Source organism: Trachurus japonicus, chromosome 4 (assembly GCF_045865225.1).
Source record: "Trachurus japonicus isolate A0001 chromosome 4, Traja_1.0".
NCBI lineage: Eukaryota > Metazoa > Chordata > Actinopteri > Carangiformes > Carangidae > Trachurus > Trachurus japonicus.
This window is the reverse complement of record NC_140910.1, coordinates 6151948-6173665: the sequence shown is the minus strand read 5'-3', so window position 1 is coordinate 6173665 and position 21718 is coordinate 6151948. Positions and strand designations below refer to the sequence as shown.

General features: G+C 43.0%; 1 protein-coding gene across 2 annotated transcripts; it reads right to left on the bottom strand.

The window, feature by feature from the left end:
* Positions 1-1639: 1639 nt before the first annotated feature.
* Positions 1640-5332, bottom strand: barhl2 (BarH-like homeobox 2). Of its 2 annotated transcripts, none has more exons than XM_085773545.1 (3): positions 4284-5332; positions 3339-3555; positions 1640-2324 (listed from the first exon to the last, which is right to left on the bottom strand). In XM_085773545.1, exons 1-3 carry the CDS (start codon positions 4864-4866, stop codon positions 2012-2014), a joined length of 1113 nt encoding a protein of 370 aa, XP_085629671.1. In that variant the 5' UTR covers positions 4867-5332; the 3' UTR covers positions 1640-2011. The 2 variants fall into 2 exon arrangements, with proteins under 2 accessions (XP_085629671.1, XP_085629670.1); XM_085773544.1 differs by having other exon boundaries at positions 3339-3564; positions 4284-5324.
* Positions 5333-21718: the final 16386 nt, after the last annotated feature.

The following is a 21718-nucleotide window of genomic DNA, read 5'->3' as shown; positions in this document are numbered from 1 at the left end:
AGTGTCCATGCAGTGAATGACAAGCAGACGGCTTAAACAGGCATCATTAACATGTGTTCAAAGTCTTAAGCAGCAGCTAAACTTAAGCCTGTGTTTACAGCTTCCACTGGCAAAGTGACACTGCTGTCATGTGTTGGTTGCACTGCGCTGTCTGCGGGCCTGCATGTGCGCGCGTCTACACGGCCGCTCTGCTCGTGTAGAAACATGCAGCAGTACATAGCAGCCTATAGGCCATCCATCCCTCTGCAGAATGGAAATATCACAAACAATAAAGCCAAAAATAAAAAATAAAAAAGATAAATAAAACGTCCACGCAAAGAAAAAAAACAAGAAAAAATAATAATAAAGGTAGACTTGGGTGTATGTGTGTGTGTGTGAGGGAGGGGTGAGGGGGGGTACTTGGAGGTTTACATGCAGCAAAGGTCAATTTAGCTCACAGTAATAAGCAACGGGTTCAAAGAAGAGAAACCCAAACAAACGAGCCCCGAGGCGCTAATTCACACGAAGCGCCTCCTCGGCACATTCTCCGGGGTGCGCGCTTATAGGAGGCTAAATAAAATCAAAGTATTTTGATAACATTTAATTTAGACTCGAGCTCTGTTTGTTCACTTTTTTTTCTCTCCCCCTTTTTTTTTTACTCCTGAGCCACGCAGCATCTCACCGCAGCACACACAGGCAGAGAGACAGAGAAACGCGCCTGATCACAGGAAATCCTAATTCAGCCCAGTGCAAAAAAAAACATCAAGCACCAACATGGAGGGCTTTTTTTTTTCTTTCTTTTTTTTTAGAAAAATGTGATGCAAAAATGCAAATGATGTAAAAATGATGCAAAATTTAAAAAAAAAGACACTTAAAACCACAACAATGTGCAGTGAGATCACAAAAGATTCTTCCCCCTCAGAACTTACTGAAACAAGTTCACTAACAGCTACTGGTTATTATTGTGCACGAGCAGATTATCATCAGTTTTTTTTTCCTTGCAGACTTCTTCTGCTGATCCTGCGCCTGGTCGCTCACGCTGAGAAATTCAGGCTTATTGTCTGCTGTGCTGCTCCCAGGGAACAGCTGCTAAGCCAAGGCCACATTCCCAGTACCCCGACTCATCAAAACCATTCATCCCACCACCAATCAGCTGCTGCGCATCCATATGTATATGTGCTGGTAAACATAAATGTAAAGGCGTGGAGACTGACCTCCGAGTCGCTCATCACTAGAGCTTGAACCCAAATTAAATATCCCTCAAATAAAGACCATATGCTCCTATGACAAATTATTTACGATGATCCATTTATGTCATAAAAATTATTTCAGCCATGAAAAAAGAGCGAACTGAGAAGTGTGTCATAGGTCAAATATAGGCTCATATATATACACACAGTACATTTCTGTATAAAAATCCTCTAAATAAATATCAACATTTGTTTTTATAATTTAGGAAATTAGATTTAATTCCCATGTCACCATCTCGACACTTGTGTTGATCCAATACCCAGTTTATAATCCATAATATCATCGATAAAAAACAGGATTTTGTTTAAAATAATTTCTAGATTTTTGAATCTTCTTCCTGTTGCATGAAGTTGGCGTCAGAAAATGAAATTTGGATCCAAGTTTAGAATAGAAGCATCTGCAAATTCAATTAGTATCATTACTTCTTTATTCATTCCGTTCTTCTCCATCTAATAAACTTTATAAGTTTATTTGCTAATGTAAGTGTATTTGTACAAAAGACAAACAAACAAACAATCAGACATGAGCAGTCCTCCTGGTCTGTCTCGGCCCGGACAGAGTAGAGTCTTTTAGGACTGGCTTTAGGCTATTCGGGCCTAGTATATTAAATACCTCCTTTACTTCTGTAAAATGTCTTTTCTTAATGTGTCTTTTTGACGGGAGAAAAAAAAGTCCTGCAATGTGGTTCCGATGCAGTTACTCACATCACCGTGTTCTACCAGCTTTATTCTGGTCCATCGTCTTTTTTTTCTTGTCTTATTTTGTAGTTGGTTTTTGTTTTTTATCGCGGATGCGGTGTGCCGGACATGGGGTTAGACAGGGGGTTTAGTGCCGGTTGCCCCCCCGGCCCTAGGCCATGAATGAGCACCCTCGGGACCAGAGGTCTCTGGAGACTGGGATGCGGCGCGGAAGGAGTCCGGTACATACTGCTGTACATGGCTGCGGCCGCCGCGGCTGCCGTCGTGCTGTCCACGGTGCCCAGCAGGCTCGGGTGGTAGAAATAGGGCGACGGGAACATTCTCTGTAAGGCCGAGTAGTTTCCTGCTTCAGCCAGCAGCTCTAATCCGACCGCCGTTTGCCTCTTCCACTTCGTCCTGGAAAAAAAAATCAGATCAAAATACACCAGATGAATTATTTAATCACTTCGCTCTCTTACTAATTCCCCAAACGCCCCTTTAATTGCTATGCAGAGGCCTAATTATTGCAGGCAGGAGTTTATGGTTAAGGTTTAATTAGGCAAAGAGGAAACATCAAGACACTATATAGTCTGAGGTCTCTTTAGTCCAAACCTACAGTATGTCAGCCCACTGTTCTCACACCTGCTCAGTCTGCACAGGAATTCACTTTTCACATCAACTTTTATTTTGAAGAGCAGCGGGTGAAATATAAAAGTTACAAAAAATTAAAGAAAGTATTTTTTTTTTTAAAGAACTATACTGAAAGCTAACACTGATTTTTTTTTTTTACACAAATGAAATATCTGCATTGATTCAATCTAACAGTTTAAATATAATGTAAACAAGAACTGTAAACCAACATAACACGTGCAGACAACAGACAAAAACATTTTCTGAAAATGGGTAAATGTCTTTTTTTTCTTCCTGAAATGACATCTTAACATGACATGACAGACTTTATTATAGATGCGTTATAATGTGTGCCTCACATGTGCATGCATTTATTCTGAAAAATAAAACATTTGGGTGTTTTTGTTTTGGTTTGGTTTCTCAGGATAGAAACGCAGAGAGTTGTCGGATCACCAACAAACATTAGAATAAAACCTTCATCTGTGATTATTTACTGGACATTAAATAGGTCAAAATATTGGAAAATTAAAGGCCTGTTTAATGTGAATTACACAGACTGAAAAATTAATTCAGCAGCTATAATAAAAAAATCTAATTCCTGATGAATGTGGATGTAGGATTTATTATTTAACTGTGTGATTATTCCCACAACATGTTAATTTTTTTTTAAATTATGGAATGTGTTTGGGGCTAGTTTTAATACACCTCTGATTAAACAAGGTTTTTTTTCTTTTTCTACAGGTTCTTGCAGCAGTTGGACCGTGTGTGTGTGTGTTGTGGTGTTTTGTGTGTGTTGCCTACCGTCTGTTTTGGTACCAGGTCTTGACTTGTGTGTCTGTCAGGTTGAGAGCCGCGGCCAGGTCCATGCGGTCCTGCACGCTGAGGTATTTTTGTCGCTCAAAGCTCCTCTCCAGCTGGTTGAGCTGGTGGTCGGTAAAGGCTGTCCGTGCTTTGCGAGGCTTTTTCGAGCGCACCGGTGGACTGTCTCTGCTACTGGAGATTTCTCGATCACCCTCTTCTTTAGTCCCTAAGCAGAGGACATGTAGATCAACAAGAGCGACAACACGACACAGGGCCTGCATGGGAACTAACCCTCAGACATTTAATTCAGCCTCAACTCATGTGATGATAAGAACAACATTACAACATGAAGCACATGGAGGCTCTCTGAACAAGTTGGTGAAAGTTTGACTAGAAGCAGAGACAGACACTTCCTCAGAGTGATGCACTGTGCACAGACACGCGTGGCAGCGAGGTGCAATAATAATAAAAAGACATTTATGTGCAGCCTATTTGTCACCTGAAGTTTTTTTTTTTGTGCTTTTCTTTTCCTTCAGAAAAAAGGAGAAATCAATATGTCAATCCATCTCTATTTGTAGCTGTTTTTCAGAGCACCATGATCCCCCCTCTAGGAAGAACAATAATCTCTCTAATTGACCCACTAGGGAGGCCCCGCGCACGGGGAACATCACCAGGCTTACATCTGTTTTCACATCTATTAGACTAATAAAGCAGGCTGCGACTAGGACAAAGAATCACACTGTAGTATTATTATTTTCATTTTTATTATTCTTATTATTGTTGCTGTTATTATTATTATAATTATAAATAGCAGTTAATTGCATTACTTCTACTCCAGCCCTGTCTATTTTGCTGGCTACATTAGGACTTATATGTAGCCTGCAATTACTCAGTAAAGGAAGGCAGCATGCAGCCTGCAGAAAACAACAGTTTTGCAGCTCTTACCGTTGCATTTCATATCACTCTGAATGTCGTCTCTTTTGTCCAACTTGCTTCTGCTCTCGTCTTGTTCCAACTTGGGCCTGAAGCCGTCCGGAGCCGTGGCACTTTCTGGTTTTGGCGTGTGGTGGGGTGAGGATACACTGGTGCTGTAAGGTGCGCAGGCTGCCAGCGGTTTACTGTCGCCCAGAATGTCTTTGATTAGAAACGAGGAGGTGGCAGTCCTCGGGGCGCAGCCGGCCCCTGCGAGCGGCTGCTGCTGCTGCTGCTGCTGCTGCTGGGGCGACAGCGGCAAACTCTGCGGCTGGTTGTTGCTGTGGTGATGGTGGTGGTGATGCTGCTGAAGGCTGTCCTGGACCAGATGCGCATCGGCGGCGTGCTCCATGGTGACCGAGATGGGGGATGAGGGGGCCGTTCCCACAGTGTCTATCTCCGAGCATGGTGAAGGGGTCGCCTGGCTCCTGAAATCCGCTGTCCTGCTGTCGCCGAGCCGAAAATCTCCGTTCATTAGCGCGGGGTTACCAGAGTTATTAGAGGCGCTGGATAAAATAGTGTCTATCCCAAAGCTCGACCCGCTGGATCCTTCCATATTAAGAAAGCAGTGGAGAAGTCTTCATAACAACAGTGAAGATGCTTCTCTTCCGGTGCAAATCAGAAAGAAAGTCAGCAAGAAAAAAAATGAACTCGGAGTTAGAAAAAAAGAAGAGAAAAAAGAAGAGAAAAGAGTTGAGAAATAAACCCAGGAGAGAGAAAATCCACGTTTACAGGCGGCTCAGACAGCCTATGGTCCAAGATGTTACATTCAGTGAAAATACGGAAAAGCAAAGTGTGGGTCTGCGTAGTCCACGTCCTTTTTTGTGTTTGGATATTGAACTTTGTGTTAAAAGTTGAGGCGTATAGAGAGATATACATAGGGCTGACTCCTCGACATCAGGCTCCCCCTTTTTGCTGCTAATCGCTCCAGTGTTGCTCTACAATGACTTCCTATACTGACGTCACGGCCCACGGCGAGGGGGAATTAATATTTTCTCCTTTATAATAAACACTCGACGCCTTTTCTCTCCCTCTCCGCCCCGCCGCCCCCCCCCCCACCGCCTTCCTGCGCTGCCATTGGCTCGCGTCCTGACCGGCTCCGGCACCTCACCAATCAGGGAGTTGTTTCTTTATCTAGACAGTTCAAGCCAACCATTGAATTGAGTTTAATTCTAATATATCTTTAAAAAAAAAAAAAGAGGAGAAAAAAAATGCACATGCATGTGCTTTAAGGCCACGCTGGAAACATTTTATATGAAACATCTTCACTGCGACAGAAAAGACAGAGGAAGTAGAATAAAATAAAGAAAGAAACATTTCAGAGCTGTAAATAATTTGATAAAGTCTTAACTAAAAGGCAAAAATCCACAGTGGCAGCCCAGCAGCTCCAGCACCATGGTAGGATCAATTATAAATGCTTTCTTTATATCATTCAAGTTGATTTATTTTCCCAGAATGTGTCTTGTTAAACTTTTCTAAACTGTGAGGGATTTCAAAAAAAAAAAAAAAAAGAAAGAGAGAGAGAGAGAAAGAGGCTCAACTGTTGCAATAGGCTACTTTAACTTTGTCACATTTCACAGCAGATTGTATACTGAAATTTGTATTTATTTATTTTTATACTTATTATATAAAAAAAGAAAGCTCTCCAAAAAAGAAAGAAAGAAAGAAAAAAGTCAGAATCAGGCCATGATCGCGCCCTGATCAGCGGCTGCGGTGTCACGGATGGCATCCATCGTTATGGATCTAATCTGAGAGCCGCAAGGTCGACATATTTAGGGATGGGGAGGAGTGGTGGTGACTGTCATGACAGCGCGTCTTGTTAATAACCATGTCATCCTAATTAGTAAAGTAATTATGAGGTGCTAATGAGCGTTCAAAGGTAGTAGGAATTCAGCACTTTTTTCCCCCGACGTGGACTTGAAGGATCTGGAGGAAAATGTAGCTTGGCTCGGAGCTGCCAGCGGCTCGGCTCCTCTCCTCCTGGATGAAGCTGCAGCACTGAAAGGTGAATGTATCCTCCTGCCTCGCGCTCTCTGTCGGACATGTTGTTTCGTTCTGCTGGACACAGACTCCGCACTTTTTTTTTTTAAATCATGGAATTTGGGGATGATTCGTGGAGCGGTTTCTTTCTTTTTCCTCATTTTTTAAAATTTTTAATTTAGCTTTTATTATTTTATTTTTTTTCTTTTTGCCTCTCCTCCTGCAGGTTGATAGTGAAGATGGTGCTGATGATGATTATTGACGTGAAACTGAAACGGATGAAGATTTTATGTCCGGATTTGTAGGTTTGTTCTTCATTTAATTGCATCATTAAAAAAATATATATAATTCTATTACTATTATCCAGGGAATTTATCAGTTAAAAAGCGACTTATTTATTGTATTTATAGTGTATTTCTTTATGCCTGTTGTGTTGATCTGATCTTTGCATGCAACAAAAATGTATTTTAAACATAAGATTAAAAGATTCACTTTATAACAAAAACAACTTGTTTGGTTTTAACTTCATTTTCCGTCCAACTTTTATAAATAAGTCAAATGTTTTAAAGCAACACTTTTATTATCATTTTTAAATTTGCACGTGCTCGGAACATTTACTGATGATTGTTTTGTCTTTTTCTTTTTGCATTACAGCAGATTGACATGAGTCAATTTTTTAAACATGGGGCCTTTAATCTTTTTTAGCAGCTAATTTAATTTATTTCAAATACACAAATAAGAGTATTTTGTAGCAGCTAAATGATGATGTGTTTAGGTGTTTCTGAGCAGCAGGCTGGATGGATGGAGGACAGTGTGGATGTGAGCAGCAGCCTCCTCTCTCTCCTCCTCCTCCTCCTCTTCACCACAGTCTCAGTGTGAGCACCAGGCGGCGACAAAAGCGAGTCCACACACTGCAGCAGTGAAGTTAGGGAGCAAAACTCTGAGGCCTCGGCTGCCATTTAACGCGCATTACCTCCCCATTCCTGCCACACAACTTGATATTAAATTGATACGGACGTCAAATATTCATTAACCAGTCAGACATTAATGAAGCTCCGTCTCTAAACAACAGTAACCAGTCGCAGGAAAAGGAGATTAGGAAGAGCAACACGGGCAGAAATAATACATATTTTTTTAAAAGCCATTATCCCCGCAGTGGAGAGCCAATTAGAGACTCCTGTCCTGTCCACATGCAGCCTGTAATCAGGCCTTCTTCCAAAAACCTGATTCCCTACAAACCGCTCCGATCGGATCAAAGCGATGCTTAAACATGTCAGTCAATGTGCAGAGCCACGCGGGCCTGTTCATCAACTGCAAAAAACAGGAGCAATCAATCGCTTTATTAGGTTTAAGGCACCGCAGGAGCAAATTGAATGCTACCAGTTAGGCTATCGTCTTATTGGCCTCAGCTGATGGTCGATGATGGGACAGTGTAATCGTGGCTGGCACCATATTGATTCTCCGGCGGCTTTGCGTGTAAGCTGTCACTTCACCGCTGGCGACCTTTAGGTTGCACAGTTGCAGCGTTTACAAAGAGACACCCCGCATTTAGAGCTCAGTCACTGCGGGGAACAGGACAGGCTGCAGCAGCCGCAGACACAGAGACAGAGCTGCCTCCTGGTTTCTTTTCTTTTCTTTTTTTTTACAAGTTTATAAAAAGACACGTTTAAGGCTGTTTGACAGATAAACATATCTCACTTTCCCAAAGTGACCAGTGTCACAAGAAGCAGAGTCCAACAATCACATCACTGATTGTTTAAACCGAAGAAAAAAAATATCAGTTACTCCAATAAAATTCTCTTTTGAATACTTTTTCCTAAAATAATTTAACTCATTTTAATTTTATAGCAGGGACTGGAATTTTTAATAATTTCTGCTCCTAATGTACAATATTAACTGTTACATACAAAAGTTACAGAAGAACACTCTGTAGCCTGTAAAGTTACTAACTAATAAAACAGTCTCATAAAAGATACATAATAGTATGTAAATACGTAATCAAAACGTGCTGGGTAGTTCAACAGCAAGGCTTTTGACAACATTTTAATGATTTATAGATGATGTATAAAAATGCTAAAAACTGAAGCAATAATATTTAAAATTTAAGATTTAAAATCAGAATGAGCCACATTTGGTGACCGTGGTAGATAGAGCAGCTACTGCATTTATGACTTCACTGTTACAAAATGAAAATGTGCAGAAGTGTCACTGAGGATGTCATCCAGTCCTGGCTGTCCTTCACAGATGGTCAGAAGATCGATGGTATTGATTAAAAGCTGACTAAGGCTATGTGTGATGATTTGTAGTTCCTCAAAAGTCAGAGGATCATGGTGACGGATCAACCCTTTATCACCAGGACGTCACTCCTGTGTGGTGATGAGCAGATGAAGCAGGAGAACTGTGTTTACTGAAGCCAAAACAGGCTAAATGTTTTATCAGCCTTTGCTGGATATAGTAGGACGAGTGGATGTAGCTGCTGTCAAACCTCCAGCAGCCTGCTGGATTCTTCACTAGCCCAAAAATCTAATCCTTGAAAATCCTGGAACCATGTTGGTGCAAATCAGTCTGCTGCGATGATGACTTACTTCTGGAAAGAATAAAAAAAAATAAAAAAAACTCTTGTGAAAACTTGTGAAATATCATCCTGGACTTCAGATTTATCCGGCTCCAGCAAATATCACAGCCTTAATCTTTGTGCGTTAGTGTGTTTGTGATAGTCCCGGGAGGTCACCATCAGCCAGTGGAGTGTGCGGTGTTGGAGGAGAGAACAGATGAAAACAGGGAAAGGTAACTGGGTGGGTTACACTACTTGAGAAAAGCTCCAGTGATCTTCCAACAGCTGACACCCAAGTTCAGAGAGAATTAAAACGTCTCCATCGCCACCAAGCTCCTGTGCACGTCGTCGCTCCAGAGAATTACAGTTCAAATCAAAAAGGCTTGTGATGGAGCGCTCGGTGGTCTCTGACCATGTCCTGAAATAACACTTAGTGAAAAGCATCTTTTGTAAAGCGACGACACTCGGAAAAATTATCTTTCCCTTTAGATGTTCTGATGCAAAAACTTCCAGGCCGAACACAGAACAACATCTCTTTAGTCTCACGCCAGACGCAGACGTGTTGATCAAGGTTTGTTCTCTAGATGTGGCCCAGTCAACACATTTAACTGTTTGCACTTGTTATGTGTCATTTCCTGCAGCTCCAAAGCATTTACTCCTCCAAATGAGTCACAGGTCAGAATAATAATGAAAAAAAAACACTAAGTGACTTTTTTCTAATCATAACTGAGAATCTGAACAATCCATGCACCTGTGATTGATCTAGTGTAATTTACCTTTACAGTGCTGTAATATGACAAAACAGCTGAGACAATAACTAAACAATTTGAGTTTTACTTCAAACCACTTAGTGTTGTTAACAACAGTTTGCTCTGATGAGGTGGAGTGAAGCGTTTAGATAAGGGTGATGTAACTGCACATCAGCTGCCATGTAACTCAACTTGGGTCTAAATTCAGTGATTCAAAAGAGTCTTTGGACGGCACTATACCTGGGCATACTGAGAAACGCAACAATAAAAGCCCAGACCGCCATAACCATTAAGATATATATTATCTACCTCGCATTAATTATTTTCACACAGTGGCTTCATTTCCAAAAGATTAACAATCATCAAGAATTTTCACACTTAAAGTCCCATTTTTAGCAGCCGGGTGTATGAACACTTGTTAAATGATTGCTAACACATTATAATGTATTTACTTTCAGATAAGAGTTTTATTAATGCATCTGTTATAACTTCTTTTACTGCTGTACAAACAGTTAATAGATGATTGATAACACAGCTCTGCCCTACAAAGGCAAAGTGCAGTATCTGTAAAAATGCCAAACTGAGAAAAACAGCTTTTTGTGTTTTTCATTGTCAGGTTTAAGCAACAAATTATGAATAACTACCAAGTCTATACTTGATTAGATAAAGGTGAACTGAATTAAATGTAGTTTGTAGTTTGTCTTTCTGACCAATTTTGACCGTTTTATGGCAGATACTGCACTTTGCCTTGGTTTTGGTGCAGATATGTCACTTTGCCTTGGTTTTGGTGCAGATGCACTTTGGCTTGGTATTAGCTACAGATACGGTACTTTGCCTTGGTTTTACTCCAATGGAATTACTGTATAGAGCAAATTATAGAATGTAGGGAGTACAGTACTCTTTGCAGATACTTTGCCTTGGTTTCATAGTGCTTTTTTGGATGGACAGCAAAATTAAAAGCCCAATAACTCTGGAAATTTTAGCAGTACCAATATCAAATTCTACCAGGTTGAAGAGAATATGCTTTGATTGGTCAAAAAAAAATTTGGGGGAAAAAATGCAGATACTGCACTTTCCCTGGTAGGGCAGAGCTGTAATCGCATTTAACGACTACACACACCTATGTTATGAAGCATGAAGACACATGTTTTAAACTGTTGAGTTGAACGCTCATTTTTTACTTCAAACGTGTTGTTTCACATAAAAACTCTATACAACTCAATGGATTTAATTCAGGGGCTTTCAGCAGCATCTAATGGCCTTCATCCCCCCAGACAGAGCTCAGCTGGTATGGAGAGTGAAGACATAATTATAGATACACAAATTCACATTTATCAAATATAATAGGTTAAAAAAATAAATGTGTTAATAATGTACTGTAGTAATATAATGTAAAATACATTGGAAATTCTTCCTACTCATATATACAAATGGAGACATGGAGGTGGTGTTCTGCCCCGACGGTGTGGTGGATGATGGGATGGTTGTGGGGACATTCACGCCAGTTACTCTCCTTAACAAGTATATACCAGTGATCAGATTACACATGCAGGACAACCCGCTCCTCCTCTGGCAAACGGATAACATTTTTCATTTCAGTGTGATGGAAGAAAGGCTAAGATGGTGCGATGATGGGGAATCAAATTTCAACGCAAAATTATATCCCAGGAGCTTTGGAATTAAAGGTTGCGGCGTGAGAGCGATCTGACATTTAAGATGGACGCGTTGTACATTATTCCAACCTCTAAACGTCATTTCAACTTGTGCAGTAATGAAACATGTGACATTCAGGTTCAATTTAAAGTGCAGGTTAGTATTATTCTGTGCCGTAGGATTCAAAATATGATCAAACAGGAAGGAGACTGGATCTACTTTCATTCATCAAGGCTTAGCAGCACCGGGTGTTGACGTTTCTGGTCTGTTATGAGAATAAAATATCCCCCCAAAAAATCATGCAACATTGTGTAAGTGTTTTTTTTTAATGCTGCCTTGACAAATATTCAGGGAGAGCAGTGTCACTGCACAGGATTGTGTTTCTCTCCCCTCCTTCTCACTGAGGTACATGATGAGAAATGCTCAGGGAGTGGAGAACACATTGATTTGAGTGTGTTCCAAACGCAGACTGGCCCTGACAAGGTTGTTATAACAGTCGGAGGGGTCTATACAATCACTTAATTACCAAAGCTGTCAGTCAAAGAGGGTCGCTGCTGGCTCCATCCATGGCTGCGAGCGGCGTTCCACTAGCAGCCTCCCTGAGTGATTGATCCATGCTGATGGCATCGCAAAAATAATTACAACTCGTCTCCTGATGTGTGATTCCATACCACACTCACGCTTCACGAAGGTAATCGGGGGGATCAGGAGGGGTCAGTGCCATTTCCTATTACCTGAAGTCCAAGCGAAAGGGTAAAACAATGCAAACAGAGCGAGGCTGGGAGAAAAAGGCGGCGGCGGAGGAGGGAGGGGTCGAGGCGGCGAGGGGTGTAGGGGTAGGGGTAGGGGTAGGGGTGGGTGGCCGATGGACATTACGAATAGCCGAGGAAGCTCGTGTGCACTTTGTCAAACTGTGCTGTGTGAATTTTTTTTTTTTCTCTCCCTCCTTTTTTCTCCCCTGAGCCAGAAACAGCACAGACTGTAACAGATTGATGGTGTCCAACACGGGGTAATGCAAATTCAAAACAATCACTGGGTCATTAAGTTGATTGGCATCACAATTGTCAAGCTGTTGGAGGCTAAATGGAGAGGGGGCAACGCAGCTCATTCACAAGAATCCCCCCCCCACCACCCCACCACCCCCCCCGTGTGTGTGTGGACTCGGCTCCAAAACCTCATGTCGGTGCCGAAGTTTGGCTACAAGTTGCACACTATACTGTACATCTGTAACGGGCATCAACACATCTGTTGTATTGGGGGAGACAAGTGGCGTCGATGCCTCGTAAGTATCCGAACGCATTCACAAACATGCGAAAGCTTTTGAGTAGAGTGTGACATTCTGCACTCCTGGAGCACTTCCTCCCTTTTTTTTTTTTTCCTGGAAAATTCATCGGATGCAAAAGAAAAGAAATGTGGCATCACATGCAATTTTTCCCCACTCTGCATATTTAATTGGAAAAAAAAATGTCTGAATATAAGTGTAGAAATCACTGTGGAACCTTCAACTATCACTATGCTGAATTTGAATTTTATTATCCCTCCTAAGTGTGTCCAGAATTAATATTCCTGCTCTTCTTATGACCTTTTCCTGATAAATACTTAAAATAAGTAATGTATCAGTGGTTCTATAGCAGGCGGCAGGCAAGAGGAGCTCATATCACAAAGAGAATCTGCCATAAGGTTAGAGATTCACTTTGTAAAAGGTTTATTCATATTCATAGTAAAAGCATTAACCACCATTAAGTGACACAGAACTGGCAAAGACAGTGTGACCCATCCTTCACTTCCTGACAGCACACTCTCTGCCTGCACTGTATACAACAAAAAAACAAAGAAAAAAAAAAAAAAGCAACACAATTTAAATCACGAGTCAAGCGAGTAAACAATGTACATATGCTATCTGCACCTGAAGGGACCATCCCCATTCTCCTTGTGTTACTGTGAGCAGGCAAAATGGAGGCATGATGTCACTAATGAACCCCGCAAAGCGTGGCGGTGAATAATGAAACACAACGCTGCATTTTGCAACAGAAAGAATTAAAGGTGAAATCACCAGCAAGCAAGGGAGGAAAGAGTGAAAGAAAGCAAGCAATGATTAAATGATCAAAAGCTGGCAGAGCGAGTCTCTGTGTCACTGCAAGGCACACTCATCTACCCACAAGTGAAAGTTAGGTTTCAAGCACAGTGTAATTATAGCTGGGGATGTCAGTTTGACATTAATGCAGCCAGCAGAAATTCCCTAATTGGCCTCAGAGGAGAAAGTGAACCAGAAAATATATTAACATTTTAAAAAAGCATATTTTGCCTAATCCTTTCACTTTCCAACAATATTTGAAGACCAAAATGCCCCAGGCATGAGAATTTAAATGAGCAATTTTGTTTTTGAAGGAAACGGCCAATGAGACAGAAAATAGACTAAAGGGAAATCATTAGTGTATGAGAGATCCTGACAGGCTCGCCTTGCTGACTGGCTGGCCTGTCACTAGGAGTCTGTGTTCTTCAGCTCCACGCTATGAGCTAAGCTGATAACATGAAAAGACCCATAAACGTGCAGCCAGAAGTCAAAGCCTATTATCTAGAAATTCAAATGTGAGGGTAAGGATGAAAAAAAAAAAAAAAACTGGGAGGGGAGAGGCCTAGCCGTGTCTCCTGTAGGGGAAAAACTGGCCAGATCCAGAGATCTTGTAATAGGCCCTGTTATCCGACACAAACGTGTGGCTGCGGCGCTGCCAGAAAATATTGCAACAAATCATAACATCACTCAAAGAGGGGGGAAGATAAAAGCAGAAAGACCGTGGATGGCAACAAACTGCTTAAAGTTAGGAGGAGATGCAATGTCACATGTGCCCATGCTGATGTGATATGACCGTATCAGAGAAACACAGCTAAGTGCAGTCAGGAGACGTTAGCCCAGTCCCCCGGTGATGAAGCAGCTGAGGCAAGCATTGCCCCCGGCGTGGGACTGCGGGGCAAACTGCTCAGGCTCGAGAGCCTTGCCCTTTTGAAACAAAACAGAGAGGAATGGCCAGGGGAAGCTAGCCGGCCTCAGCAAAAGGGGGCAGGTTTATTTCCTCCAGCAATAAAGAGAAAAAAAGAATGATTGAGAAGACTGAGGAAAGTGAGAACAACAACAGATCTCGGAGTCTGCGTCTTTTTTTTTTTTGCGACAACAAAGGGCATATGATATTCCAACCTCCTTTACAGCCGGCCGGTCAGAGGTTTTCTTCTGGCACCTCGGCACCTCGGCACCCCCCCCCCCCCCACCCCCTCCCTTTGCTTTATTCCACTCACAATCACACAAGGACTGCTTGCCAAGGTATAGGGGTTTCAGTTTTTTTTTCTATTAGGCTGTTACCCTGAACACAGCAATTTAATCAGGCCCTTTGATAAACATTTGACACAAAGCAGTGGGCTTCTGTCTCTGCTGCCTACAGCCCAGGGCAAGAGATTGAGACTGACGAATTTTCATCCACAATTTTCTCTATTTTAACTCCACCTGTCAAATAGTATGCCAGTCAGTGTGACACAAAGATGGGGGAAATCAAAGCCTCTCTCATCTTAAAGGAACACAGACGTGCGGAGGGCTACAAGTTTAGTGGGGATTACAACGTAGCACATAGACGATGAGCAGATACAGTTCAAGTAGCATATGATTGAAGATAAACAGTGACAAAAAGTTAATCACCAATCAGCAGCCGGCTGTTTTTTTTTTTGTTTTTTTTATTCCCCCAAAAGGAGGCTCTCGAAAAGATGGAAGAACAATCATCTCCTTGAGCGAAGTGTCAAAAACATCCCACACCCCTCTCCCTCTCCGCCCGGCGGCCCCGGACCCTCCCACTTCTCAACAGTCATTTGCAACAAACATCTAACTAGAGGAAACTACAAACTACAAACCATTTGACCCTGAAGCATGGAGTATGGAGCGGCCCCCTCCTCGCCCAATGGAAGCGGGGCTCGGGTCGCCAGGGGTCAGCACCTTCTTTACCGAGCCCTACAGCGGGATGGGAGGCCTCAGTCTCCATGGAAACATCTGGGGAAGCCGACGTGGCCCGAGAGCTCGGTGGAACCCGGTGGAAAACGCTCGCCGCAAACTCACACAAGCGGTGATTCCACATGCAAAGTGTGATTATCTGTTCATTAACTCCCATAATTGAGGTGAGCACCACTAGTTAACTGGTGCTGTCATGGAGGCTGCTCTTATTTGCCCCTCTGGTACCAGTCTGCAATACAACACATGCAGAAAGCAAAAAAACACAGCACATACGGTATTCCAGAGGCGTCGATGCTTAGAATAAATGATATGACCTCTGGCTATAGCATGGCCTTCAAATCTAAATCCCTACCTGACCAGCAAGAATCATCCTCCTTTATTCATTCTTCCCGCATACCAAATGTATTCTGTGCTGAATCACATCTCCGTGAATCTTTTGATTCCTTTCAATCAGTTTCAAGGACTGTAAACAATGGGGCCCCGTGAATATGATAGGGGAAGGAAATCTACCTCAGCTCAATTAAGGAGCTGCCCTGCAGCCTCCCGCGGCCCTGAGAGAGAGAGGAGCTATAATTAGAAGAGGGCAGTAAACTTGCAGACAATATTGATGATCCACTCCTGACGCCTCCCTCCATGTTAGCATTAGCATTTTCTCCTGAGCTGGGGCTCATGTCAAGAGAGGCCGGTCTCTGGGAGTCCGTGTCAGCGGGGGGTGGAGGGGGGGGGTGGATATGAGCTGCACAGTGAGGCCACATTATGCTGCAGAGGAGGGAGAGACAGATAAAGAGACAGAGAGAGAGACACCCGGCTCTCCGTCCAGGCTCCCTCTCTCGGTGCTCGTCCACCTGATGGGAACACAGAGACTTGGCTGTTCTCCCCCTCATCAATACAGCAGGGCTCTTTGTCAGTAATTTGCAATAAGTGTCCGCGCCACATCTTAAGGGACCTGGAAATCATTACCGGCCGAGGCCCTACTCCTGCTACTAATTGGATGCGTTGGGCCTTATCAACTGAGGATTTTCCGAGACCTTTGACAGATACCAATTCGAAAATCATTGTTCAGTTGTCAATTTAAGAGACCGTTAAAAGAGCTTATTTTAATTTTAATTGGAACTTCCTCCTGCCTTCACGGTGAGCTGCGAGGATTAAAAATGAGCTCAGGGCGTGCGTATAGTATGTATGTGTGTGCGTTCATACTCCCTGAGAAGAAGGAGGCGGGCGAGGAGGGCGAGGGGGTGGGGGGGGCAGTGCAGGTCAAATTGACGGGTAACAGTTCTGACCAGCGTATGAATGAAGACAGCACGCATGCTCATTTAGTTTACAAGAAATCTCACAGCTTTCCTGGGGCTTCATCATCAACATCAAATAAGTTGGAATCTGAGCTGCAAAGCTCCCAATTAAGCAAAAACCGCATCCGCTTAAGATGTTTGTTGGGCAAGTGTACTGGGACCATCATCGATCACCCCCAGTAAACTGAGCGGCTGATAGTGCTGCCCTAACATATTTATGTGCTGCACTCTCTCAATGACCCTGAACTGAAACACTCTCTTGGCTTTAATAAGGCCTGGGAAGGCTCAGCTCTGACTATGTATGCAGCTGGGCTGTCAGGTGCGGCAAAAAAAAAAAAAAAAGCTAATATGAGTAAACGGGCGTATACAGGGCGGCGATGAGACGGTGACACGGCCACGCATGGAGCAGAGGCTGCTGGACCGAGGGCCGAGGCTCAGAGGGAACACAGTTGTTTTGACACGGCCGATGATTTCACATGCCGGTGATCCCTCTTTAAACAATGCTCTATTGCTCTTTGAGTGATGCCAAATATCCAGCCCGACATACAAGCAGTGTAACACAACTCACACTGAAGTTGTATGAAAGCGTGTGATGTTTGACTAAATAAGAAAAAAATAGCAAACTGTGTTTTTTTGTTTCTTTTTTTTTGAGTAAATAGAGCTGTCATTTGATAATAAACCTGGCATTAATGTTAATTCCACCATCTAGTATTTGCAGTATTAGAGGCTTAGAGCAGAAGAGCAATACTGTTCAGAGGGTAATAAGTGTCTAATTAAGGACTAGACAGGAGGGAAATTGCCAAGGTATAAAAGAGCTCCTTCTTCCCTCTCTCTCTTTTCTCTCCCTCTCTCCTGCTTTTTCACAACCATGTCTCTGGGAGTCGGCGTTGTGTTTGCCGGCTGTTTTACTCGCTGTCAGAAAGGATTTGAGGCAAGGAGCCATCTAAGCATGCGTACGAGGGGATTCATTTGACCTCATTATACATCAATAAAGAAGGAAGCCGGTTTACTAAATATCACCATGCTGCCCGCACTTCATGTCAGATCATGCAGGAGTGTGCTAAAAAAAAAAATGATTCCAGAAACGTCTGGTGAGCAGAGAGAGAGAGGGAGGGAGGGATGGAGGAAGAAGGGAGAGGAGGGGAGAGGAGGAAGAGGAGGAGGGATGGTGTGTGTGTTGGGGGGGGGGGGGGGTAGGGAGGGGGGGGCTGACTAGCCAGGAGGGATTCTGACAAGCACAGGAAAAAAGCAGATACGCAAAGCCCTGTTTAAGAGCAGAGCAACTGAAGAAAAAGATTTATGCTTTTAATTAATGGCAATTAAACCATGCCTGTTGGGCTGGCCTATGGCAATTGTTCTCAGTAAAAAGGAGGCCGAGCTGGTGACAAGCATTTGAATCCACTAAGTTCTACCAGGGGAGCTGACACTGCAGGCATCAAACCTAAACTAAATCAATAAAATAATTAAACTTTTATAAATTGCATTTTGACAAGTATCAGATAGCGCTAAGCTTTGATATTACGAATTCCTCCGAGGTGATGCAAACAAGGAGAGGCACACTTAGAGATCCAAACAATCAAAGGGTCCTCGTTAGCATGTGCTGTCAGATGCGGCAGTGCTATTAATTACTACAAATTAATGTGACTCTCTCCACCTCTGCTGATTGGAATGATAATCAAGCTCGGCTCTGCACAGGGAACATATGCAACCCTGCCAAAAATAATAAGGACAGAAACCAACAGACGCTCCTCTATGGTTGTGTTTACAAGCCCAAAATGCTTGTTGCTTATTTTATCCTGCAGCCACAAACACACACAGACAGACACACAAACACACACACACACACACAAACCACCGCTGCTTTGCTCATTTACTATGCATGTACATAAATGTACATAATGCATTTCTTCATTTGATTTTTCAATAAACCCCCGATAACACATCAGCAGACTTCAAGGTTGATCATCTGCTGCTCCTTCCCCCATCCACACACACACACACACACACACACACAGTAACACACACACACACACACATTTGTAAGACAAAAAAGTAGCAGCTAAACTGAGCAATATGTGTTCAGACAAAAGTAGGCGTGACACTGTCTAGAAGGGGAGCAAAAGAGAAAAAAAGAGAGGAGGGGGTAGGAGTGGGGGGGGTGGGTGGGTGGGTAGGGGGTAGGAAGTGTTCAAAGCTGGCATGACAGCTCAAACGTCCTGTCACTTAAATCACTGTTCATATCTGCGCATCAGGAATCCAGAAAGGCATCCAGCATCGTAGTGACATCATGCTCCCCAGCGCCAACAAGCTTTCTAAATGAGACTGAAAGCAGTAATTACTGCACGCCCCCACCACGCTAAATTGTTTACCATGAGACCGATCCAGCCTGCTCGCCTGCTCGTGCGCTTGTGCTTACTCACCCAATTTTTCATCCTTAATATATTGAGATCCTTAATGGCATTCAGCTAACACAGCTAACGCGCCGGAGCTCACACACACACCAGTCTAATTTGTTCAGCGGTTATGTATTATTCATTATTATTCAATGCATTTTCAGAGTGATTTGCAAATTCTATCAGTATACTTAAGTTTACACACATAATACAAAATGTAAGATTTTATGTTTCCCTACAAGACACAATCGCTTTAAGGGAAATAGATTTTTACTGAAGTTGGAAATGTAAATTTAATGGCACAGATAAATGGATACTCTGCCTCGTGAACATTAATATGTGGAAATTATTTTAATAACCGCAGATAGTGAATGCCCAGCAAAGCATTTGAAAGGGGAGACGCACAAAGGCACGGTATGAATTGAACGGCGGGAAAAAATATGGTTATTGTTTATTGGCAGGTGAGTGTTGTCAGTGCGACACAGCAGCAGCAGCAGCAGCAGCAGCAGCAGCAGCAGCAGCAGCAGCTGGCCTGCATGTGTTTGGCCTTTGTTGACGCTGCTTTTAAAAAAAAGTGGAGGCTGTGTGATCTCATTCCCTTGATAAATTTGTCCCAGACTTCCACCTGGCCTTGGTAACCTTTGACCCCGCACCCCTGAGGACCCTAATCGTGACCTAATGGTGACTTAGAGCGTGTTATTAGCTACTGTTTGTGTGCAGCGGTTTGACCGGGGTTAAAAAAAAAAGAAAAAGAAAAGAAAAAGAAAATCTGGATGCTGTCAAGGTCCCAGCAGTGGAGGAGATAACCTCTCCTCTCCTCATGTCTAACTGGGGGAACTTAGGCCAGATGGAGGCTGCGGTTACAGGCTAATTTCTATGCAATTCTCACTCTTCTGATCTCAAGTTAAAAGACAACGTCGACACTCTTTAAGAGCACGCTCAACTCCTTTGTGCATAATAAACCTAAAATTCAGGTCATCTGTTGTATTTTTAATTTTTTTTTTTTTTTTTTGACAAAAGCGCCCCACCTTTACGAAGAATCGTGTTAAGACAAAAGGCGCGAAGAGGGGCGAACGCTTCTTCGCCGTCTTCGTTGTCGCAGAGGTGAGCAGAACGGCGCTGCAGATAAGTGCTACAATATTAAAAAAGCAAAAGCAGCCGATGGTGATGTTGAGCCTGTATAGAGATGTTGTGCAATTTATAATAAAGAATGTACCACATTATGTGTAACCTCCTCCTCTGGTTTTAATTCTTAGCATTTATATGCAGTTAGACCTCATTATGATAATTTGATATTTTGACTGGATGGCTAGAGGCAGGATTATAAGAGAAGTCTGTTTTAGAATCTTAATGTCTGCCTTTGAAACTAATGCATGTATTTATTGATTTTTCACTCCTAAATCTATCCTTCTTAAGTTGTCATGGTTTAGTCGGAGGAAAGAGAGGGGGGAGGGGCGGCGGGTCCCCTTTTTTTTTTTTTTTTTTTTTTAACAAAGTGGTCAGGGCCTGAACTGGGGAATGCAAGCGGTGCATAATCGTTAACATCGAAATCCCCCCACAACCATGTGTTACGCCTGGTTTTTTTTTTTCCGCTCTCTTTCAGTGTCACATTTCACAGATGTAGTATTAGCAACGAGACATAAGCAGAGGCAAGAACGAGGGAGGGGAAAGGTGGAGAAAAACCTGGCGGAGGAGAATCTGAGAGACAGATTAATGCCTTGCTGGTACTTCAGTGTATCAGGACAAGGATTACCGCGGTAACAGCTGTGCCCATGAGTCCCCTGACTGAGAAGAATTACAAGTATTATCACCTACATCATTAAAGTAGGGTTCATAGACGTGGAATGGCTTCAATCAATTCATCCCCCAGATAACACCGAGCCAGCTGGACCCCCTGCGTGAGAACTTGACTTAATTGGCCAATAAGTGTTGGGGAAGGGTGCATGCTATTTGATCAAATTACAGGGCCCCGGCAGAAAGGGGATTACAATTTTCGGATGAGTGCAAAAAGCGAGGCTGGGCGGGCGGGCGGGCGGAGGCGGAGCAGCGCGGGTCACGGCTACCGTTAGCGAGGGCCCAAATAAGCCTTGTCCGTGGCTAAGTGTGAGGCCAGTGAAAAATGGTGGCCCACTTGGCACTGGGGAAGCAGAGGGAAGAAAGCAGTATCCAGGTCAGCCTTTTGCTTGGGGAAATATACTCATTCATCATCCCCCCCCTTGGCCTCATTTCTGGCTGGTGATACTTGTAAACTAATAAGTTCCTTGTGCTATTTAGCTAGGATCATTATGCTACCAAAAAAATCTGTAACTTTTCAGATGCCGCGGAGACGAGCAGACGGAGGGAGGCGTTTACAGTAGATGGGGGACGAAACGGAGACAATCAAACTAGTTAATTACAATTACACTGGTTTCTGGTGCGAAAATCTTTGTCTTGGAAACCACCGGGCTTCGGATGCTTCGACTTTAGCGCCGCAGACAACAGACTAGAGCAGCGTTCCCCCCACTACTAGTTCAGCTGATTATTCAAATGTTTAATTAGCATTCAGATGTATGGTTAGGCTCTTGTGGCCATAATGCATACACAACTAAATCTGCTCCAGTAACCATAAAAAGCAAGCCAAAAAAAATCGGAGAGATAACAGGAATTCAAATTAGTTAAAATGCCAACGCCTCGCTGAAATTACCTCTTTGCAATATTCATGGGTGAAATGGCTTGGCTGAGAGGCATTTTCATTATCATTATTCCTAAGCAGGCTACAATTTAGTCATCAGTGCCCGGCTCGGTTCTTTTTCGTGAGGT